The sequence below is a fragment of the Apodemus sylvaticus genome, chromosome 4 (assembly GCF_947179515.1).
Source record: "Apodemus sylvaticus chromosome 4, mApoSyl1.1, whole genome shotgun sequence".
In the NCBI taxonomy this organism is placed as follows: domain Eukaryota; kingdom Metazoa; phylum Chordata; class Mammalia; order Rodentia; family Muridae; genus Apodemus; species Apodemus sylvaticus.
In genome coordinates, this window is record NC_067475.1 from 77,211,535 (window position 1) to 77,229,472 (window position 17,938).

Here is a 17,938-nt window from a genome sequence, read left to right on the forward strand (position 1 = left end):
GTACACCTATGATCCCAGCACTTAAGAGGCAGAGGCAGGATTGCCACAAATTTGAGGTTCTGCAGGAATACATAGTGAAACCTTGTTCAAACAAGTAAACAAAAACACATTAAACATTAAAAAAAAAAAAAAAAAAAGGATGTGTAGCAGTAGCTGCAAATAATCTGTGCACAAGAAAGCTGGTGAAGGCCGGGCGGTGGTGGTGCACGCCTTTACCCCCAGCACTTGGGAGGCAGAGACAGGTGAATTTCTGAGTTCGAGGCCAGCCTGGTCTACAGAGTGAGTTCCAGGATAGCCAGGGCTACACAGAGAAACCCTGTCTCGAACAAAAAAAAAAAAAAGAAAGAAAGAAAGAAAAAGCTAGTAAAGATAGCTGCTACAAATTGAAGATGGCCTGGGCTACATGAGATCCTGTGTTTATAAAAGACAAAACCACTGGACACAGAGACATGCACTTTAATCCCAGTACATGAGAAGCAGGAGGGACAGATCTTTATGTATTCCAATCCAGCTAGGGCTGCATAGCAAGACAGTGTCCAACAAAAGAAGAAAAGACAAAACAAATTGTAGGAGGGTTGTGTCAGCCCCTGCATGAGGACACTGAGGCATAGGCTCTCCGGTTTCAGGATAGCCTGGGCTCCCTAACAGCATTGTGTCTTAAAAGGCCACATTCAGAGTAGATACGTGTTGTTTTGCTGTGATAAAATACCATGAGCATAAGCAACTTGGGGAGGAAAGGGCTTGTTTCCAGTCAGCACAGTCCATCACTGAGGAGCTCAGCCCGAAGCCAGGCACTGAAGCAGAAGCCAGCCGTGGAGGGTTCCACTTGCTAGCTCTCCTCTCCTGCTTGCTCTGCCTTACTGTGATGCCTCAGTCCATCAGCCCCGAGTGGCACCACCCGTAGAGAGCTGGGCCCTCTCACATCAACCATCAATCAAGAAAATCAGTCTTCCTTGCCCACAGGCCAATCTGGTGGGGACATATTCCCAGATGAGGTTGCATCTTCCATAGTGACACTCTATTTTATTTATGTCGTCAAATCAACCATCACACCTGTATGTTAAGACTGTGTCCCCGCCACAGTTGCTGAGTTTCAAGTATTCAGCCACTATTGCTGCCACAGTTCTTTTTTACTTACTGTTGGCCTGGAAGCATCTTGTTAACCTTTCTGATCTAGTTTGATGTCTTCTGAGAGGACTAGAAGAGAGCACTAGGTCCTCCTTCATTAGTGCTGCTATTTGGTTGTATGGTTGGTTTGAGGCAGGGTCTTACTATGTAGTGCGGTCATCTTTGAGCTATTGGCCCTCTTTCTACATTAGCTTCCGAGTGCTGGGATTTTGTGTTTTCACCACCATATCTGGCTCTAGTGTTGCCATTTGTAAACATTTGATGTGTGTTTGGGAAGGGACCTGCTCCCTGGTCTGGCGTGTATGCCTTAGTTAGCAGTCTTGTTGAGGTTGTCCTGTGTCAAGAAGCAGCCTGTGGTGACCAGGCCTAGCTCTTGCTCTGCGGGAACATTCTCTGCTCGAGAAAAGGAAAAAGATAATGCTTCTGGCCAGTGAACCAGTGATAAGTGCAAGAGTAAGCAGCCAGAAATGGTCTACAGCAGCCTTTGGAGGCCAATGTGGCTCCAGGCCGCTGTCAAGTGTGAGCCTGCCGCCAGTATGCAAGGTCAAGGCAGGCTGGTTTGTTACCCGCAAGGAGAGGGCATCAGGAAACACATGAACGTAATGAAGTTGTTGGAAGGACGTGAATCCAAGTCAAGTCTCCAGTTTCCTTCTGTTCATCCTCCCACCCTCCTCTCCACTTCCTCCTCCCCCAGGTGCGGTTTGGCCAGCAAAAGCGATACCAGGATTGGTTCCAGCGCCAGTACCTCTCAACGCCTGACAGCCAGTCTCTGCGCTGTGACCTCATTCGATACATCTGTGGGGTAGTGCACCCCTCTAACGAAGTGCTGAGTTCTGATATCTTGCCCCGATGGGCCATCATTGGCTGGCTCCTGACAACATGCACGGTAAAGGGCCAGGCCAAGGGTAGAGACTGCTGGGTGGTGAGCTGTGCTCTTCTAGTATGTTCCTGGTCATTCCACCTCGCATACCACCTCTCATTCCAAGGCCATCTGAACACTAGTGGGTAGTGGACTGACCGTTCAGGCTCTTATCCTTTCTCCCTTGTCTCTAGAAATTGACAGTCCTCGATCTAGGCTTGCTTTGGTTTGACTAGGCTAATCATCATCTTTACTGTCAAGCCCCCGCTCCACCTTGATTTCTGTTGTCTGCTTGATACAAGATTTTACTGTATAGATCCAGCTAGCCTTGAGTTACAGTCCTCCAGTAGGTCCCTTCATATCTGCAGTTAGGTGTGCACCAACCACTGTCAGCTCAAAGTCTGAATTCTTGAGGAGTCACTCCCTGGGCCCATAAGGAATCCTGGGTCCCTGGGTCTCTGAGGCCACCTGTTTCCCTCTTTGCTTCTAGAATCCCTATGTAGTTAAATTCTTGTTTCCTATTCAGATTCAGGGCTTTCATCCTTCTGTTTGTTTGTTTGTTTGTTTATGGTATGTTTGTGTTTATGCCGGTGGAGATCCAGAGGTTAGAAGAGGGAACTGAAGTTATAGGTGGTTGTGAATCACTATGTTGGTGTTGAAACAAAACCTAAGTCCTTTGCAAGAGTCCTTTTGCAAGAGTCTGCATGATCTCCAGACTTCCCTCTGGGAATTAGATTACCCTTCCATAGGGGTCACGTGTCAGATATCCTGCATATCAGATGCTTTTATCACAATTCATAATAATAGCAAAATTACGAGTTGAAAATAATTTTATGGTTGGAGGTCACTATAACATGAGAAACTGAACTAAAGGGTCGCAGTGCTAGGAAGGTTGAGAGCCACTGTCTTAGATACTTACTTCCATAACTTTTGCTATCAGCTTTGGATACTTTGTTTCCTCAAACACAGAGAACTTTTAAAGGAGCCATTTCCTTCCCAGAGTGTGCTTTTCTGTGCTAGAGTTACACTGTTCCTAAGCATCTCAGCCCTTCCCCCATTTCACGGTGTCCCTGGAATGTGCTGATTCAGGCAGCAGCCATTCCTAGGGGTCTCTAGGGAGGTGCCCTGCTTGTTCAGCAAAGACTGCTGCAGGCTACTGTGAACACCACCTCTGCTCACAGTTTATCAGTGTGCCCACGCTGTTCTCCTAATGGGGACCAGGCATGTGTAGTGCTTGCTACAGGAAAAATCCAGTCCACTTTCCATATAGTAGGCATGTATGTTCCTCACCCTGATAGCGGTCTTCCGTCTTTTACTGGGAACTGGATTTCAAAGATGGACCGGCCAGGTGGGCCCTGGAATCTACCCCAGGCTCTGGAAAGATGGGGGCTGATTGATGGAACTAGCCCTTTCCCCTTCTCTTTTCCAGTCCAACGTTGCTGCCTCCAATGCCAAGCTTGCTTTGTTTTATGACTGGCTGTTCTTCAGCCCAGACAAGGATAGCATTATGAACATAGGTATGTGATTGGGACCAGTCCCCACCACCCTGCCATCCCCCAAGCCCCCATTGTGAGTCCTGGTGACAACAGTCATCAGTATCGGGCAGTGCGGGGTGGAGGTGGTTTATCTAGGAGCAATTCCCTCGTTCCCATTCAGTCCTCCCTTGACCTAGAGGGAAAGTGGCTTCCATGAGGTCAACTAATGGCTGCTGCCTCCTCCCTGTGGCCTTGAGCTCTGAGTGGGAGGGCCTAGGCAGGGGAAATCTGCCCTGTTTCTTTTCTCTAAGCTGAATTCAGGTCCAGGCAAGGAGATAAGTGAGGACTGAGTGCAGTTCTGGAAGGTTCCCTGCTTGGTTGGAGTTGGGGAACTAGACACAGAATTTCCTAGGGCTTTACACACACAGTTGTGGAGATGGCACCTGATGCAGGGGAACCATTTATTCTTATTTCACATTCTCTAGAGCCAGCTATCCTGGTCATGCATCATTCCATGAAGCCCCACCCAGCCATCACTGCCACGCTCCTGGACTTCATGTGCCGAGTAAGTGCTAGGACTCTGCCCTGTCCTGAATGAGCAGGGGTGAGTCTCCCAGTGATAGGTCTTCCCAGAATGTTCTACACTACGTAGTCCTGAACCTGAATTGGAAGACACTGTCTCCAGTGGAACTGACCCTTGTTTCCAGGATTCTTTTTTTTTTAATTTATTTATTTTATGCATATGTATGCTGTCTTCAGATACCCAGCAGAGGGGGTCAGATCCTATTACAGATGGTTATGAGCCACCATGTGGTTGATGGGATTTGAACTCAGGACCTCTGGAATAGCAGTCGGTGCTCTTAGCCTCTGAGCCATCTCTCCAGCCCGTTACCAAGATTCTTAACTACAAGATGCTACTAGCCGGGCGGTGGTGGCGCACCCTTGTAATCCTAGCACTCTGGGAGGCAGAGGCAGGCGGGTTTCTGAGTTCGAGGCCAGCCTGGTCTACAGAGTGAGTTCCAGGACAGCCAGGGCTACACAAGAGAAACCCTGTCTTGAAAAAAACCAAAAAAAAAAAAAAAAAAAAAAAAGATGCTACTAAAGGATAGGATCTAAAGTATTTGAGGACCAGCTGGGTCTAGTCCAAGGATTCTGTCTTCATAGCCTGAAGTAATGGAGAACATTGTAGCCCTTTCTGCATTCGCTTTTTAGTTCTAGTCCAGCAAAACATTGTAGTTACTCCCTCCACTTCTTCCCTTCCAGATCATTCCTAACTTCTACCCACCATTGGAAGGCCACGTTCGGCAGGGTGTCTTTTCTTCCCTCAACCACATTGTGGAGAAACGAGTCTTGGCGTAAGGATTTTGTGTGTTAGGGGTGGGGCTCTCCCATTTTTCATTAGGTCCTATCTGCGTTAGATAAGATGTCATCCAGATGTCACGCCGCTGCTGACTCCTTCCCTTGACAGCTGTAACAAGTGCTGCCTTCACCTTCTACTGTGGGTGGAAAGACTAATGGCCTCTTGACACAGGAATTTCTAACTGGTCGTCGTTACCGTGGGCTTCAAAGGCCTTCCTGCCCCTGTTGACTCTGAAGGGTCTGAAGGTGGCACAGCTGTGCTGCTCGGCACGTCTGTGTCCGTGCTGATTAGCAGTGGGCAGAGGGTATCTTGTCTGATGTTGACCTTCATCTGTACTCTCTGTTAGACACTTGGCTCCCCTCTTTGACAACCCTAAATTGGATAAAGAGCTTCGGTCCATGCTGCGAGAGAAGTTTCCTGAGTTCTGCAGCTCACCCTCCCCTCCTGTGGAAGGTATGGACTTCCTCTCAGAGCCTTAATTGAACTCTCCCTCACTGCTCTTGCTCTCCGACTTTCCGTGAGGCCATGCTGCCTCCCAGACGTTTGCCCGTCACCGCTCATCCCGTTCTTTAGCGCAGGCCCTTCATCAGTGCTTCTCATGTTCACTCTGCTCCCAATTTCAGACTGCCAACTGCCAGACTGGCTGTCAGAATTTGTTGTCTTGGAATAAGGACTTAAGTCAAGCACTACTTTCCAACTTTGTTTTAAATTAAAGAAGACTAATAAATGTCCCCAGAGCTGAGCATGTTGATGCTTGCTCGTAATCTTAGCACATAGGAGGAAGCAGGAAGATCAGGGGACCAGGAGTTGCCTGCGATGCATAAACGCCTGTTTGAGAACAGAAACAGACTATGCCTCTGCATCACTTATCCTGAGCTGACATGAAAAAGTCTTGTCTTATGCTGTCCCTTCCTCTGGGTGGGTCACAGGGAACTTGAGAAAGCAAGTTCGTCCTTCCTTCCTGCCGTGTGCCATTTAGGGCACCATCCTACCCTCAGTACTCTCCTACCTGCCTACTAGTCTCCTTCCCAGAAGCATGGGCTATACTGGGGAACACACGAGGCTAGCAGGAGTCTTTCTCTTTACTCACAAGTCAAAATTGAAGAGCCTGTTTCCATGGAAATGGACAACCATCTATCAGATAAGGACGAGAGTTGCTATGACAATGCAGAGGCGGCCTTCAGTGATGATGAGGAGGATCTTAATAGCAAAGGTAAGGTTAACACTGGGAGTGTGTGAATTGTGGCAGCCCAAGAGGCCGATCTCACAGGTAGCCTGCCTGCAGTCTTTCTAGCCTACCTCTTTTGCCCATGAATGTGAATTTTGTTCATTACTGGGTGAGGCTCAATGGTACAGAGCTTAGCAGTTGACTCTAAGGCAGGAGGGTAAAGTGGGCTTGCCCATTTGTAGGTATGAGCTGGGACATCCATGTGCATGGTCAGGGACTTACCACGGCAAGAGGGAGGGCAGGTTCACTGTGAGAGCTATGAGGAGGGAGCAGGCAGTCATGGGGGCTGTCTCTGGTACTAAAGTCTGACAAACCATCCTTAGGGAAGAAAAGAGAGTTTCGCTTCCACCCTATTAAGGAGACTGTTGTGGAGGAGCCGGTTGATGTCACCCCTTACCTTGATCAGTTGGATGAGTCCCTAAGGGACAAAGTGCTACAGCTACAGAAGGGAAGGTGGGTACAAGCCCTGCCCCCACCCTAGGAGGCCCAGACCAGGCGCTTCTTACTACCTAGATGATGTGGGTGGATGGTGAGTGTGGAGGGGAAGTTGAGGCTTCCTGAGAAATGTCTTTGGCTGATGTCAGTGGGCATAGGGGAGTCCCGCTCCCTAACACCCTGGGGCCCTACTCTAAGTATTCTGGAGTTTAGAGCATGCCCAGTGGAGATTTTCCTCTTCTTTGGGCCTCTGCCCACAGAGCGGCATTACTGTCAGGAAGTCTCCCTTCTGAGCTGGGAGCTCCCAGCTCCTTCATGGGTCTGCATGCGCATGTATACACCTTGGGATGGGTACTACACCCCACCCCACCCCCACCCCCCCCCCCACCCCCGCGCCATTACTAATTTTCTCTCACTTTTACGCTGTAGTGATACAGAGGCCCAGTGTGAGGTTATGCAGGAAATTGTGGATCAGGTCCTGGAGGTAAGGGGTCCTTAGGGACAAAGCAGTGCGAGCCTTCCCAGCTCAGCTCCTCAGGCAGGCCTCACTGGGAATGGGCTCCCACCTTCCCTTCCCCAGACAAACCCTTCTGAGGTAGGGACAGGAGCGAGCTGCCCTGGGAGGTAGACAGGTGGGCCCAGCAGTAGTTCTGGGCAGGTGGGGTCAGTGAAGCTTGGGTTTGGGTTATGATGTCTCTCTTCCCTCTTGTCACCCAGGAAGACTTTGACTCGGAGCAGCTGTCTGTCCTGGCTTCCTGCCTACAGGAGCTCTTCAAGGCCCACTTTCGAGGGGAGGTGTTGCCTGAAGAGGTCACTGAAGAGTAAGGCTCATCCCTGATACCTGGGGCCTCAGAAGCCAGAGTGTGCTCTTCCAAGCACACCTTGCTGTAGGCTTGAGAAAAAAATCCTCTTTCCTCGTTATTTCCATGCTTACAAATACTAATGTAATAGACCTGAGGGTACCGGGCAGTAGACCAGCATGCCTGCCCTGTTTTCCCACAAATGCTGCCAGGCTAGTATCCCTAAGCTTTGCTGCTTCTGGAGGGACTGGTCCCTAGCCTAGAGTGCCAGTCAGGACTCTCAGCCACAGTGAGGACCGCATCCTCACATTGTATGTCCGTGTTGGGAACCTGTTTCTTTCTCTGTTACAAAGCACTATCAGCAGGAAGTTTGCCTTTCGTAGGAAAGGAGTAGGCTAGATGTCAGATCTTCCCTGTTTCCTGCCTTTAGGTGTTTGCCCTTCATATAGATCCTCACGTGCAGCCTTCCTTTTCTAGGTCCCTGGAGGAATCAGTAGGCAAACCTCTGTACCTAATATTTAGGTAAGTGCTTGGCTGAAGAACTGCCTGCCTTCCATCTGCCCTGATAGTGCACAGATGCCCTGGTCCTGGTTTCTGGAACTTCTCTGGGGAGGAAAAGGTATTCAGTGGGTAGGGAACGCTTTCTGTCCCATTGAGAGCCTGTGCTAGATGATCCCTTCTGCCCCGTCCAGGAACCTGTGTCAGATGCAGGAGGACAACAGTAGCTTTTCACTGCTGCTGGACCTTCTCTCCGAGCTGTACCAGAAGCAACCCAAGATCGGTTACCACCTGCTCTACTACCTGAGGGCAAGGTGGGTGTGATCTCTATCTTCTGCATGGAGTTGGGGCACTCAGGAGAGCCAGCCTCTCTCTTACATATGCACACCAACTCCCTCAGCTCTTGGCTGTCAGCAGCAATACTACCTTTTGTTTGTTCCTTTTAGTGCTGAGGGCTAAACCCAGGGCCCATACATCTTGTGTTAGTAAGCTTTTTATCACTGTGACACACTGAGGGAAACTTAAAGAAGAAAGATTTATGCTGACTCCTGGTTTCAGACATCTCAGTCCAGGGTCCACTGAATCCCTTATTTTAGGCCTGCAGTAAGACAGAACACCATAGCAGTGGGCATGTGGCAGAGGAAGTTGCTCAGTTCAAAACAGTAAGAAGAGAATGTGGCAGAGATGGGCCAGAAATACACCTTCTGAATCCATGCCCCAGTGCCTCAGGCAGGCCACAGGTCCAGGAAGCCCACTGCCTGCCTTCTAGTCACGAATCCACCAGTGTCCCAGGCTCTAAGCTGGAGTCTCGGCATTTGGAGGTGGAAGCAGGTGAGCTCCTTCTCAGGACTGAAGTAATCTGTTGCAGCAGTGACTGGAGCCCCGCGAGCTTTGAGGGGATATCTTATATCAGAACAGGACATACACTGCGTGCTTTGTGGTTGTCTGTTCAGTTTGGCAGCAGAGGATGGAGCTACTGAGCTGTATGTCCAGCCTCTTTGCTGCTGGTGTTTGTTTCATGTAGCCTAGGCTGGTCTTCAAGCTCCTGATCCTCCTGCCTCAACCTCCTAAGTGCTGGGCTTGCAGACATGCACTACTAGACACAGACTAGTTGCCAGGCTGTCTCTCAGCCTGCTCAGTAGCACAAACAGATCTTGAACTTGTAATCCTCTTGCTTCAGCGTCCCAAGGATGATAGGTCAGTCCCACAAGGCCCGGACAACTCGTCCTTTAAAGTGTACAGTTCTTACAGGCATTGTGGTACACTTCCTATTACAGGACTTGGAGGTAGAAGTAGAAGGATCAGGAATTCAACACCAGCTTTAGGAACCATGGCACATTTTACCCCAGTTTGTATGGAATCTCTCCTTCCACCTTTATAGATGGGTTCTGGTGATCAAATGGAGAAAACCTGTATACCAAGTGTCCTTACCCACTAGGCCATCTTGCCAGTCATACAGGGTATGTTTGAGGCCAGCCTAGTCTGTTTAGTTCCTGTGTCAAAAAAAAAAAAGTCATGCTGGGTGAGAGGCAGAGGCCAAGGGGTCTGAAACGGAGGCCAGCCAGGGCAGCTCCAAGTGACACAAAGAAAGCCAAAAATCAAGCCAGAGTTGGATTGGTTTAGAGCTCAATTATTACAGTCCAAGCATGGAATTAGGACATGAATTTGATCTCCAGCACCCGTGGGGATGGCGCCTGAGAGAGATGAAGGCCACCCTCTGGCCTGAACATACAGGACATGCACACATACACAAACAGCGAGCCGCTCGGGAGGGTGTTTGTTCTCTTTATCAAGACAGGATTTCTCCATGTAGCTTCGGGTATCCTGGAACTCAGGATGTAGACCAGGCTAGCTTTGAACTCTGCCTCTTCCTCCCAAGTTTGGGGATTAAAGGTGTACACCAACATGCCTGGCTCAGTTCATTTGTTTTTTTTTTTTTTTTAAACTATTTATTTTATGTTTGAGTACACTGTATCTGTCTTCAGACACTCCAGGAGAGGGCGTCAGATCCCATTACAGATGTTTGTGAGCCACCATGTGGTTGCTGGGAATTGAACTCAGGACCTCAGAAAGAGCAGTCAGTGCTCTTAACCACTGAGCCATCTCTCCAGCTCCCGTAAAATTGCTGTGGCTCAGTTTTGTTTTTTTTTAAGATTTATTTATTTATTGTATGTAAGTACACTATAGCTGTTTTCAGACACACAACAGAAGAGGGTGTCAGATCTCATTACAGATGGTTGTGAGCCACCATGTGTGTTGCTGGGATTTGAACTCAGAACCTTTGGAAGAGCAGTCAGTGCTCTTAACTACTGAGCCCTCTCTCCAGTCCCAGTTCATTTGGTTTTAACATGCCCTTGAATACTAAATATTTCCACTGCCTAATTAAAAAGCCTCCACCATCCCAGAGAGAAACCTGTACTGTCAAGCAGCCGCTCTGCCGTTCTCTTGCCCAGGACCTCGCACCTCCTGAATGGAGGTCTCTGTCAGTCTGTAGATAAGACTCTTGTGAATGCTTTATATAAATAGACTTGTGGGACATGTTTCCTGTGGCTCAGCATCGTGTTTTCAAATCTGTGTCTGATGTGTTTTGATGATCAGTTGTTTATCTCTTGCTGGATGTCTTTTTTTTAATTTTTTTTTTTTTGTTTGTTTGTTTGGTTGGTTGGGTTTTTTTTGGATTTGGTTTTGTTGAGACAGGGTTTCTCTGTGTAGCCCTGGCTGTCCTGGAACTCACTCTGTAGACCAGGCTGGCCTCGAACTCAGAAATCCGCCTGCCTCTGCCCCCCAAGTGTTGGGATTACAGGCGTGCGCCACCACTGCCTGGCTGCTGGATGTCTTTTAATGTATAGATAAGCCACATTTTTTATGTCCGTTTTGTACATTTGTGAATGCAGCTTCTATGATTACCGATTTACAGTTATTGTGTGCATATATTCTTCAGTGTCTTGGATATATACCCAGGACAAGAATTGCACTGGCTACTGGGCCATGTAGTTACTTTGTTTTTGAACTGGTGAGGAAGAGCCAAACTGTTTTACAAAGTAGCTACAACTACAACGTCTTCAAATCCCCAGGAATGTCAGAGTTTTCATTTCTTGATGTGCTCTCTAACATATGTTATGATCTGGCCTTTTGTTTCACGTTCTTGTGATGGGAGGAGTAAGCCCGCCTTAGACAAGAATAACATTGATCTTTACCCCAGTCCTTTCGGTTTGGTTTTGTTGCTTATTTTATTTATTTGGCTTTTTTTTTTTTAAGACAAAGTTTCTCTGTGTAGAGAAAGACTCAGGGTTAGCCTTTGTTGTCCTAAAACTCAACTCTAGAACTCAGAGATCCACCTGCCTTTGCCTCCTGAGTGCTGGAATCAAAGGTGTACGCCACCATGCTTAGTTTCTGGTTTTTTAAGGTGGTCTGACATAGCTGGAGTTGGGCTCAAACTTGCTTTGTAGCTAAGGATGACCTTGAAGATGTCCTTCCTCTGCCTCCCAAGTGCTGACTGGTGACTCGGAGGTTTTGTTTCATTTGGAAACAGGGTCTCAGCCTTCACAGACCTGCGTGCTGCTGACGTGTCCACCACTGACGTGTGTGCCGCTGGGCCCGCATCATGAATGTTCTTGTCTGAGAGACACATGGATTTAGTTCTCACACTGAGGCCTCAGTTCTGTTTGGTCTTTGTATATAGTGTCAGTTGCTGCTTCTCTGGCATGGCAGGAGTCCTTCCCTCTGCTCTCAGGAGAATTTCCTGTCACTGCTGATGGTCAGGTCACTGGGGAGGCCGGGCATAGTGGTGGCCATGTTTAATTCTAGCTCCTTTGCGAGGGAGTGACAGGTAGAACTCCATAAAAGGAAGGTCAGCCTGACGTGTGTATACTGAAGCAAGTTCAAGGTCAGCCAGGGTGTGTAGAGGGCGCACCTAAATAAAAAGGAACACACAACAAAAGCCAGCATTGTGGGAGGAAAAGTGTCTCCTGGCCCCAGAATTGCTGGGCTCTTGGAGAAGATAAGGAGGGATGTGGGGCCATGTGTGCTGAGTTGCAGGGTCGAATGGGCCCCCCTGAGCATGTCTGAGCCCTGGTGTTGGGTTGCACTGTTGGCTTAGGCCCAACTGGTTTTACAGCAAAGCCGCCGCAGGGAAGATGAACCTGTATGAGTCGTTTGCCCAGGCTACCCAGCTAGGAGATCTGCACACCTGTCTAATGATGGACATGAAAGCTTGCCAAGAGGATGATGTGCGGCTGCTGTGCCACCTCACGCCTTCAATCTACACCGAGGTCAGTGCCTCCACCAGGGTCCTTGTGGGGTAGAGATGTTGGAGACCACCTCATTCTGCAGCCTTCACTGTGAAGGTCAGGCTGACTATAGACTAGTAGGCGAGCCCCTCCTCAGCTCCCTCCTCAGAGTGCTGGGAGGACAGGTGTGAGCCGCCCTGCCTGACTTACCGTATGCTCTCCAGTTGCTGCCCATGTGCCCACCTCCTTTGATGCTCATTGCTTCCCATAGCACGGCTGTCTTCCTCCATCTCTGTTGGAAGCTGGGGCTTTTTTCAAGCTCCCAAAAGTCTTATTCTGGTTCAGCTGTAATGTGAGTCATTACCTGTTGACTTGGAGTCTCAGGCTTAGCTCTATCTTCTGGGCCAGGACAGGTCTCTTAAACCAGAAAGATCCCCAAGCCAAAGGCCCATCCTCTGTAGTGGACGCTCACTTTCATGTCCCTGATGACTTCAGATCTTCTCTCAGAGCTGGGATCCAGGTGGAGGTATCAGCTCTTCCTCCTCTTGGCAAACCTTCCCAGGAAGAGGGAAATGAAGGCTCAGGGTGTGGGCATGGCAGGAGGAACTGTGATCACAGCCAGGCCTGGAGGGAGGAGGGCATCCCTCCCTGATCTCTCTCTGCTTGCGGACCTGCCTACCCCACGTGGGCACTCTTGCCCCCCCTTCTCTGTGGCTGAGAGTCTGCTCAGATTGGCTCGCTCTGTTGCTAGGCACACAAAGGTTTGTTGAGTTACACTTCCCACAGCACTGGTCACTATGTCCACTCTCTGTCAGTTCTGGCTTCATCTATCAGCACCCTCCCACCCCCAACCTTACACATTCCTCTTTCCAAACACAGTCTGCTCATGGTGGACATATACGGATACTGAAACATGGGGTTGGTTCACAAGGCGTAGATTCCCAGATTTGTAACTGTTTGGTTCTGTGCAGGACCAGAACCCTAATTTGCTAAGGAGTGGGACAGGTTAGGAAAGCCGTGGGTCCAGCCCACACCCTTGCCCTTTCTTTCTCTCTAGTTTCCAGATGAGACCTTGAGGAGCGGGGAGCTACTGAACATGATTGTGGCTGTTATTGACTCTGCACAGGTAATCATTTCCAACAAGGCCTGGAGAACAGGACTTGGGAATGCGGGTGTGTCCTCTGTGGGCCTGTACATGACAGCTCACCTTCCTCAGCACTCTGCCTCTCACTCCATGTGGAGCCCGTGGAGCCTGTTAGGGCTGGGAAGGGCAAAGCAAGGCTCAGGAGAGGCTGGGGGCTGGGGGCAAGCCCATCCTCCATGGTGTTTCTCTGTTCTGTAGAAGTTCCTGTTTGCGCAGGGAAAGCTAAGGGTGGGCAGGTGTGCGCGTGTGCGTGTGCGTGTGCGTGTGCGTGTGCGTGTGCGTGTGTGTGTGTGTGTGTGTGTGTGTGTGTGTGTGTGTGTGTGTTTGCGCGCGCACACATGTTTATTCATGTGTTTTGCTCTTATCTGGTCTTCTCTATAACTCATAATAAAAATGTTTAGCCATTTCTACTTGACCTTCCTCATGCACAGCAGCCCTCCAGACTGCAGCTCTGTATCAGTCCATGTCTGAATGGGGCGGGTCTCATTTCTACTCCTGAGCACTCAGCTCCTGCTCAGAGGGGACTCCGCATTGAGAACCCTCCCTCCCACCATTCCCTGCCCACACGGGGTCAAAGCTCAGCCTCCTAGGGTCTTCTCACTTCAGGCCGAGCTCACAAGATAGGGGTGATTCCTCTTCTCTCTGATATCAGGGTGTGGGTAGCTTTTTCCTTAACAGGCCTGTCCCCTGCAAGCCTATTGCTGTTGCACCTGACCCCTTCACCCTTGAGAATCCTGGGCCAGGCCGTGCCCCTCCTGCCCTCTGGCCTCTCTTAGAGCTAATGGATGTGGTGTCTCCTCCTGCCTAGCTCCAGGAGCTGGTCTGCCATGTGATGATGGGGAACCTGGTCATGTTTCGAAAGGACTCGGTCCTCAACATACTCAGTAAGTTAGGAGCTCTTCCGGGTCCCCGGGGGAGGCAGTGCACAGTGCCCCGGGGGAGCAGTGACAGAACTCAGCTGTGGGGAGCAAGTGCGGAAGTAGACTACCATGGCGTCTGATGTCTGTGTGCTGCTGCTTCCCTCACCTCTCCAGCCCTGGGCTGCTGGGAATATAGCCGTCCTCCAGAGAGACTGGCAGTCCATATGGTCTGGGGCAGACAGGATCTAGATTCGGTTCCATCTAGTCAGTGGATACTACTACTAGTCAGTGGGTTAGCCATGTGAGAGACAGCAGGCAGACAGACAGGCAGACATTCGGCGGGGTTTCTTCTGTCTCTTTCAGTTCAGAGCCTAGACTGGGAAACCTTTGAGCAGTATTGTGCATGGCAGCTCTTCCTGGCCCACAACATCCCCCTGGAGACCATTATCCCTATCCTCCAGCACCTCAAATACAAGGGTGAGTAAGCCATGGACTGTGGGAGGACAGAAGATGAGGCTTTCAGGCTTCTGAGATAATCCAGGGTCCTCTCCTCACGACCAAGACATACTGTGCTTTGGTGATGGCCCTACAGGCCTCTGAACAGAGAACCAGGCCTCAGCAGCTGAAGACCGAGTGTGCCTGTAGTTTCTTCCTAGTTCTTGGACAAGACTGTTCTTTCTGTTCGGTGGCTGTTGGCCTCCTGAGATGATATATTCCCCTGAATACCTCTTTCCTCCCCCACAGAGCACCCAGAGGCCCTGTCCTGCCTCCTGCTTCAGCTCCGAAGAGAGAAGTGAGTTCTTGGTGGCTCTGAGTCCCAACCTCCCCTAGATGCTGGGCACTTGGGCCTTGCTCCGTTGGCCATGCTTTCTTCCATGACCGTGGCCATCTGCCTTCCCCACCCTCAGAGGTGGGAGGTGGTAGGTGGGGACGGAACATCGCTGTTCCTGCTGTGCCTTATTCCTTTCACTCCTCAGCCTGTGAGAGGTGCCGTCAAAAGGGAAGGGGCAGGGCAGGGGCCATAGCTGCCTTCACTCTGAAGCCAGCTGATAAGACCTGGAGAAAGTGAGAAGCTGGGGAGGACCTTGTGGGGACTGTAGCATCACTTCCTACCGCCACAGAAGTGGAGGGATCTCACTTCTCATGTGGCTTCTACAGAGAATGGAACCAGGCATTCCTTGGCCCAAAGAGAAGGGGAAAGGGATGTGAGAGCAGGAAGCCACAGGGGCCAAGAGGCGGGGGATTGGGAAATCAGAAAGTGACGCTGTGTAGCCATCCCCAAGGTAAGCCATCCATGTGTGCAACAACCCAGCTTGCTTTGATTCCTAGGCCCAGTGAGGAGATGGTGAAGATGGTTCTGAGCAGGCCGTGCCATCCTGACGACCAGTTCACCACCAGCATCCTGAGGCACTGGTGCATGAAGCACGATGAGTTGCTGGCAGAGCACATCAAGGCCCTACTCATCAAAAACAACAGCCTTCCTCGCAAGAGGCAGAGGTGGGCCCCGCCCCGCCCTGTGCAGCCCACCGGGTCATCGCAGGGCAGTCTGCAGTGACTGCTGCCCAGGGGTGGTGGGTTTGGTCAGAAGACATGTGACATGCAGGACCACCAGGCCTGAGTCCCACAGCTGAACACCCTCTTGAGTCCTCGCCAGCATTGTGTCACTTAGGACTGCCTCTGACCTAGGGAGGGGCGCTGGAGGAGTGGACAGTATTTGACTCTCTGCCTTCCCGTGCAGCCTAAGAAGCTCTAGCAGCAAGCTGGCCCAGCTGACCCTGGAGCAGATCCTGGAACACTTGGACAACCTAAGACTCAACCTAGCCAACACCAAGCAGAACTGTATGCTGCCTTTCTTCCTGCTCCCTTCCTCCCGGGCCAGTGTGGGGGAGGTGCTGCCCTGGCTCAGATCCCCTACAGCCAGTTGGGGAGGGATGAGATACCAGGACCACTGCTCAAACCCATAGAAGAAATAACTGCGAGCTATATACAATCTTCCTGACACATTACCTGTGCTTCCATTCCGTAGTTTTTAGCCAGACGCCAATCCTGCAGGCGCTACAGCATGTCCAGGCAAGCTGTGACGAAGCTCACAAGATGAAGTGAGGTTCCTTCCATTTTGGGCCTTGGGTAGAAGAGGTCTGCTGGGGACATTAGCGTAATGGCCAGCAAGACCCTGGAGTTGAGAAACAGACTCAGCTTAGGTGTGGAGGTGGGAGGGGCCTGGGCAGGACACCTATCTCAGAGAGCCTGTCCTATCTCTCAGGTTCAGTGACCTCTTCTCCCTGGCGGAGGAATATGAGGACTCGTCCACTAAGCCCCCCAAGAGCCGGCGGAAGGCAGCTCTGTCCAGCCCTCGAAGTCGAAAGAATGCTACCCAGCCCCCCAATGCTGAAGAAGAGTCAGGCTCCAGCAGTGCCTCGGTGAGCCTCTCAGCCGGTGCACAGGAGGGAGGAGTGATGGGGTGCAGGTGGGGTGCACCCAGGCTAGTGACCCTTCTGTTGCCCTCATTTCTTCCAGGAGGAAGAAGATACAAAGCCTAAGCCCAGCAAACGAAAACGAAAAGGCTCCTCAGCTGTGGGTTCTGACAGTGACTGAGGCTTGGCCTGCCCACCCTGCCCCAGCCTGAGAAACCTCCATGCAGCCCCACCCTCCTAATCCCAGGGCCTCCAGCTCTTCACCCCCTCTCCACTGCTGCTCCCACTGGTAGGTTCTCATGCAGCCAGAGACTGTGCAAAAGCAGATCATGGTGGAAGTCCTTTGCCTCTGGCTCCTCCCCAAGTCTCTGAAGAGCCATTTGGACGGAGAAAGGCGTGCTCAAGAGGCTGCTGGGCAGAGACGCTGGGATGACAGCAGAGGCCGTGCCAGTGGGCACTCCTTCCTGCTTCCTTCAGTCTGCATTTGTTCTGAACAGACTTGTAGTCTGTGGACGGTGGACATTACACCAGTGTGAAATGGGCGTCTGACCTGGTGTGGGCGGTGCCCATCTGGGCAAATGCCACAGCCTTCAGAAAAGAGCCCGATGACAGCGTGAGAGGCTCTTGCTGTGCCTGGGATGCTTGGGTTGGCCCAGTGGTGGCACTTCAAGCTGAGCCAGAGCCCAGGGGAGTCCTGGAGGCAAGGTCCTCAGAACTGTCAGATGGCCTGATTTTCTGTGGTTCTGTTTTTGCTTTTTCTTTTGGCAAAGATAATCGAGTTTTAAATTGTTTTTAAGTGATAATGAAACAAACCAGAACATCTTTTGTGCCTGAGTTCACATCTATGTTCATCCTGTGTATATAGGGCCTCTGTTTAATTTGATGTCTCCACTTGTACCCCTCCCCCTACACAGTCTCTCCTGATAGCCTTCCACTAGAGAGTGAGTCAGGCATCTATCTAATCTTTCCATTTAGAAGCTGATGCTGGCACCATCTCCGTGCAGGCTGGCCTTGCCCAGGGCTTCTCCGAACGTCATCTTTAGGGATGTGGGGGTGGGAGGGGTGGCTTAATAGATAAAGCACTTGCCACACAAGCATGCGGACCAGAGTTCTGACCCCAGAACCTATCTATGTAAGGCTTAAGTTGATGTGGTGGCTTGCCTGTGATCCCAGAGCTCAGAAGGCAAAGACTGGATCCCTGGGGTCAGAGGGCTAGCGAGCTACACTAATATCAGTGAGCTCAGGGGTCAGTTGAGAGACCCTACCTCACTGAATCAGATGGAGAGTGATCTAGGATTCCCGACTTCTACCCTGGGCCTCCACCCTGTGAATACACAAGTGCACTTACACAAACGTGCACATAACCTCCGGGCACTGCTGGAGCCTGACTCTTCTAGTATTTTCCCTCCACTTTATTAAGTGCACGTTTCCAAGGGTTTTGGTAGGGAAGGGTGCTCTATGTTGAGCTTTGAAGGACAGAGGATGAAAGTTCAAATACCAAAGACAGG

General features: G+C 50.6%; 1 protein-coding gene across 2 annotated transcripts in view; it reads left to right on the forward strand.

Annotated features, from left to right (window-relative positions):
* The window catches only part of Ints3 (integrator complex subunit 3), a 41,065-nt gene extending 23,813 nt beyond the window's left edge, over positions 1-17,252 (forward strand). The window contains exons 10-30 of one of the 2 annotated variants that reach the window (XM_052179924.1): positions 1,823-2,014; positions 3,417-3,504; positions 3,948-4,027; positions 4,726-4,817; positions 5,169-5,275; positions 5,916-6,035; positions 6,374-6,503; positions 6,915-6,969; positions 7,203-7,306; positions 7,763-7,807; positions 7,978-8,097; positions 11,883-12,054; positions 13,070-13,138; positions 13,965-14,040; positions 14,380-14,493; positions 14,761-14,809; positions 15,346-15,513; positions 15,755-15,855; positions 16,043-16,115; positions 16,280-16,436; positions 16,534-17,252. In XM_052179924.1, coding sequence (XP_052035884.1) covers positions 1,823-2,014; positions 3,417-3,504; positions 3,948-4,027; positions 4,726-4,817; positions 5,169-5,275; positions 5,916-6,035; positions 6,374-6,503; positions 6,915-6,969; positions 7,203-7,306; positions 7,763-7,807; positions 7,978-8,097; positions 11,883-12,054; positions 13,070-13,138; positions 13,965-14,040; positions 14,380-14,493; positions 14,761-14,809; positions 15,346-15,513; positions 15,755-15,855; positions 16,043-16,115; positions 16,280-16,436; positions 16,534-16,611 — 2,190 coding nt within the window. In that variant the 3' untranslated portion in view covers positions 16,612-17,252. The remainder of the gene's footprint in view (positions 1-1,822; positions 2,015-3,416; positions 3,505-3,947; positions 4,028-4,725; positions 4,818-5,168; positions 5,276-5,915; positions 6,036-6,373; positions 6,504-6,914; positions 6,970-7,202; positions 7,307-7,762; positions 7,808-7,977; positions 8,098-11,882; positions 12,055-13,069; positions 13,139-13,964; positions 14,041-14,379; positions 14,494-14,760; positions 14,810-15,345; positions 15,514-15,754; positions 15,856-16,042; positions 16,116-16,279; positions 16,437-16,533) is intronic. The other variant, XM_052179925.1, reaches the window with a different exon arrangement.
* The last annotated feature ends 686 nt before the right edge of the window (positions 17,253-17,938 follow it).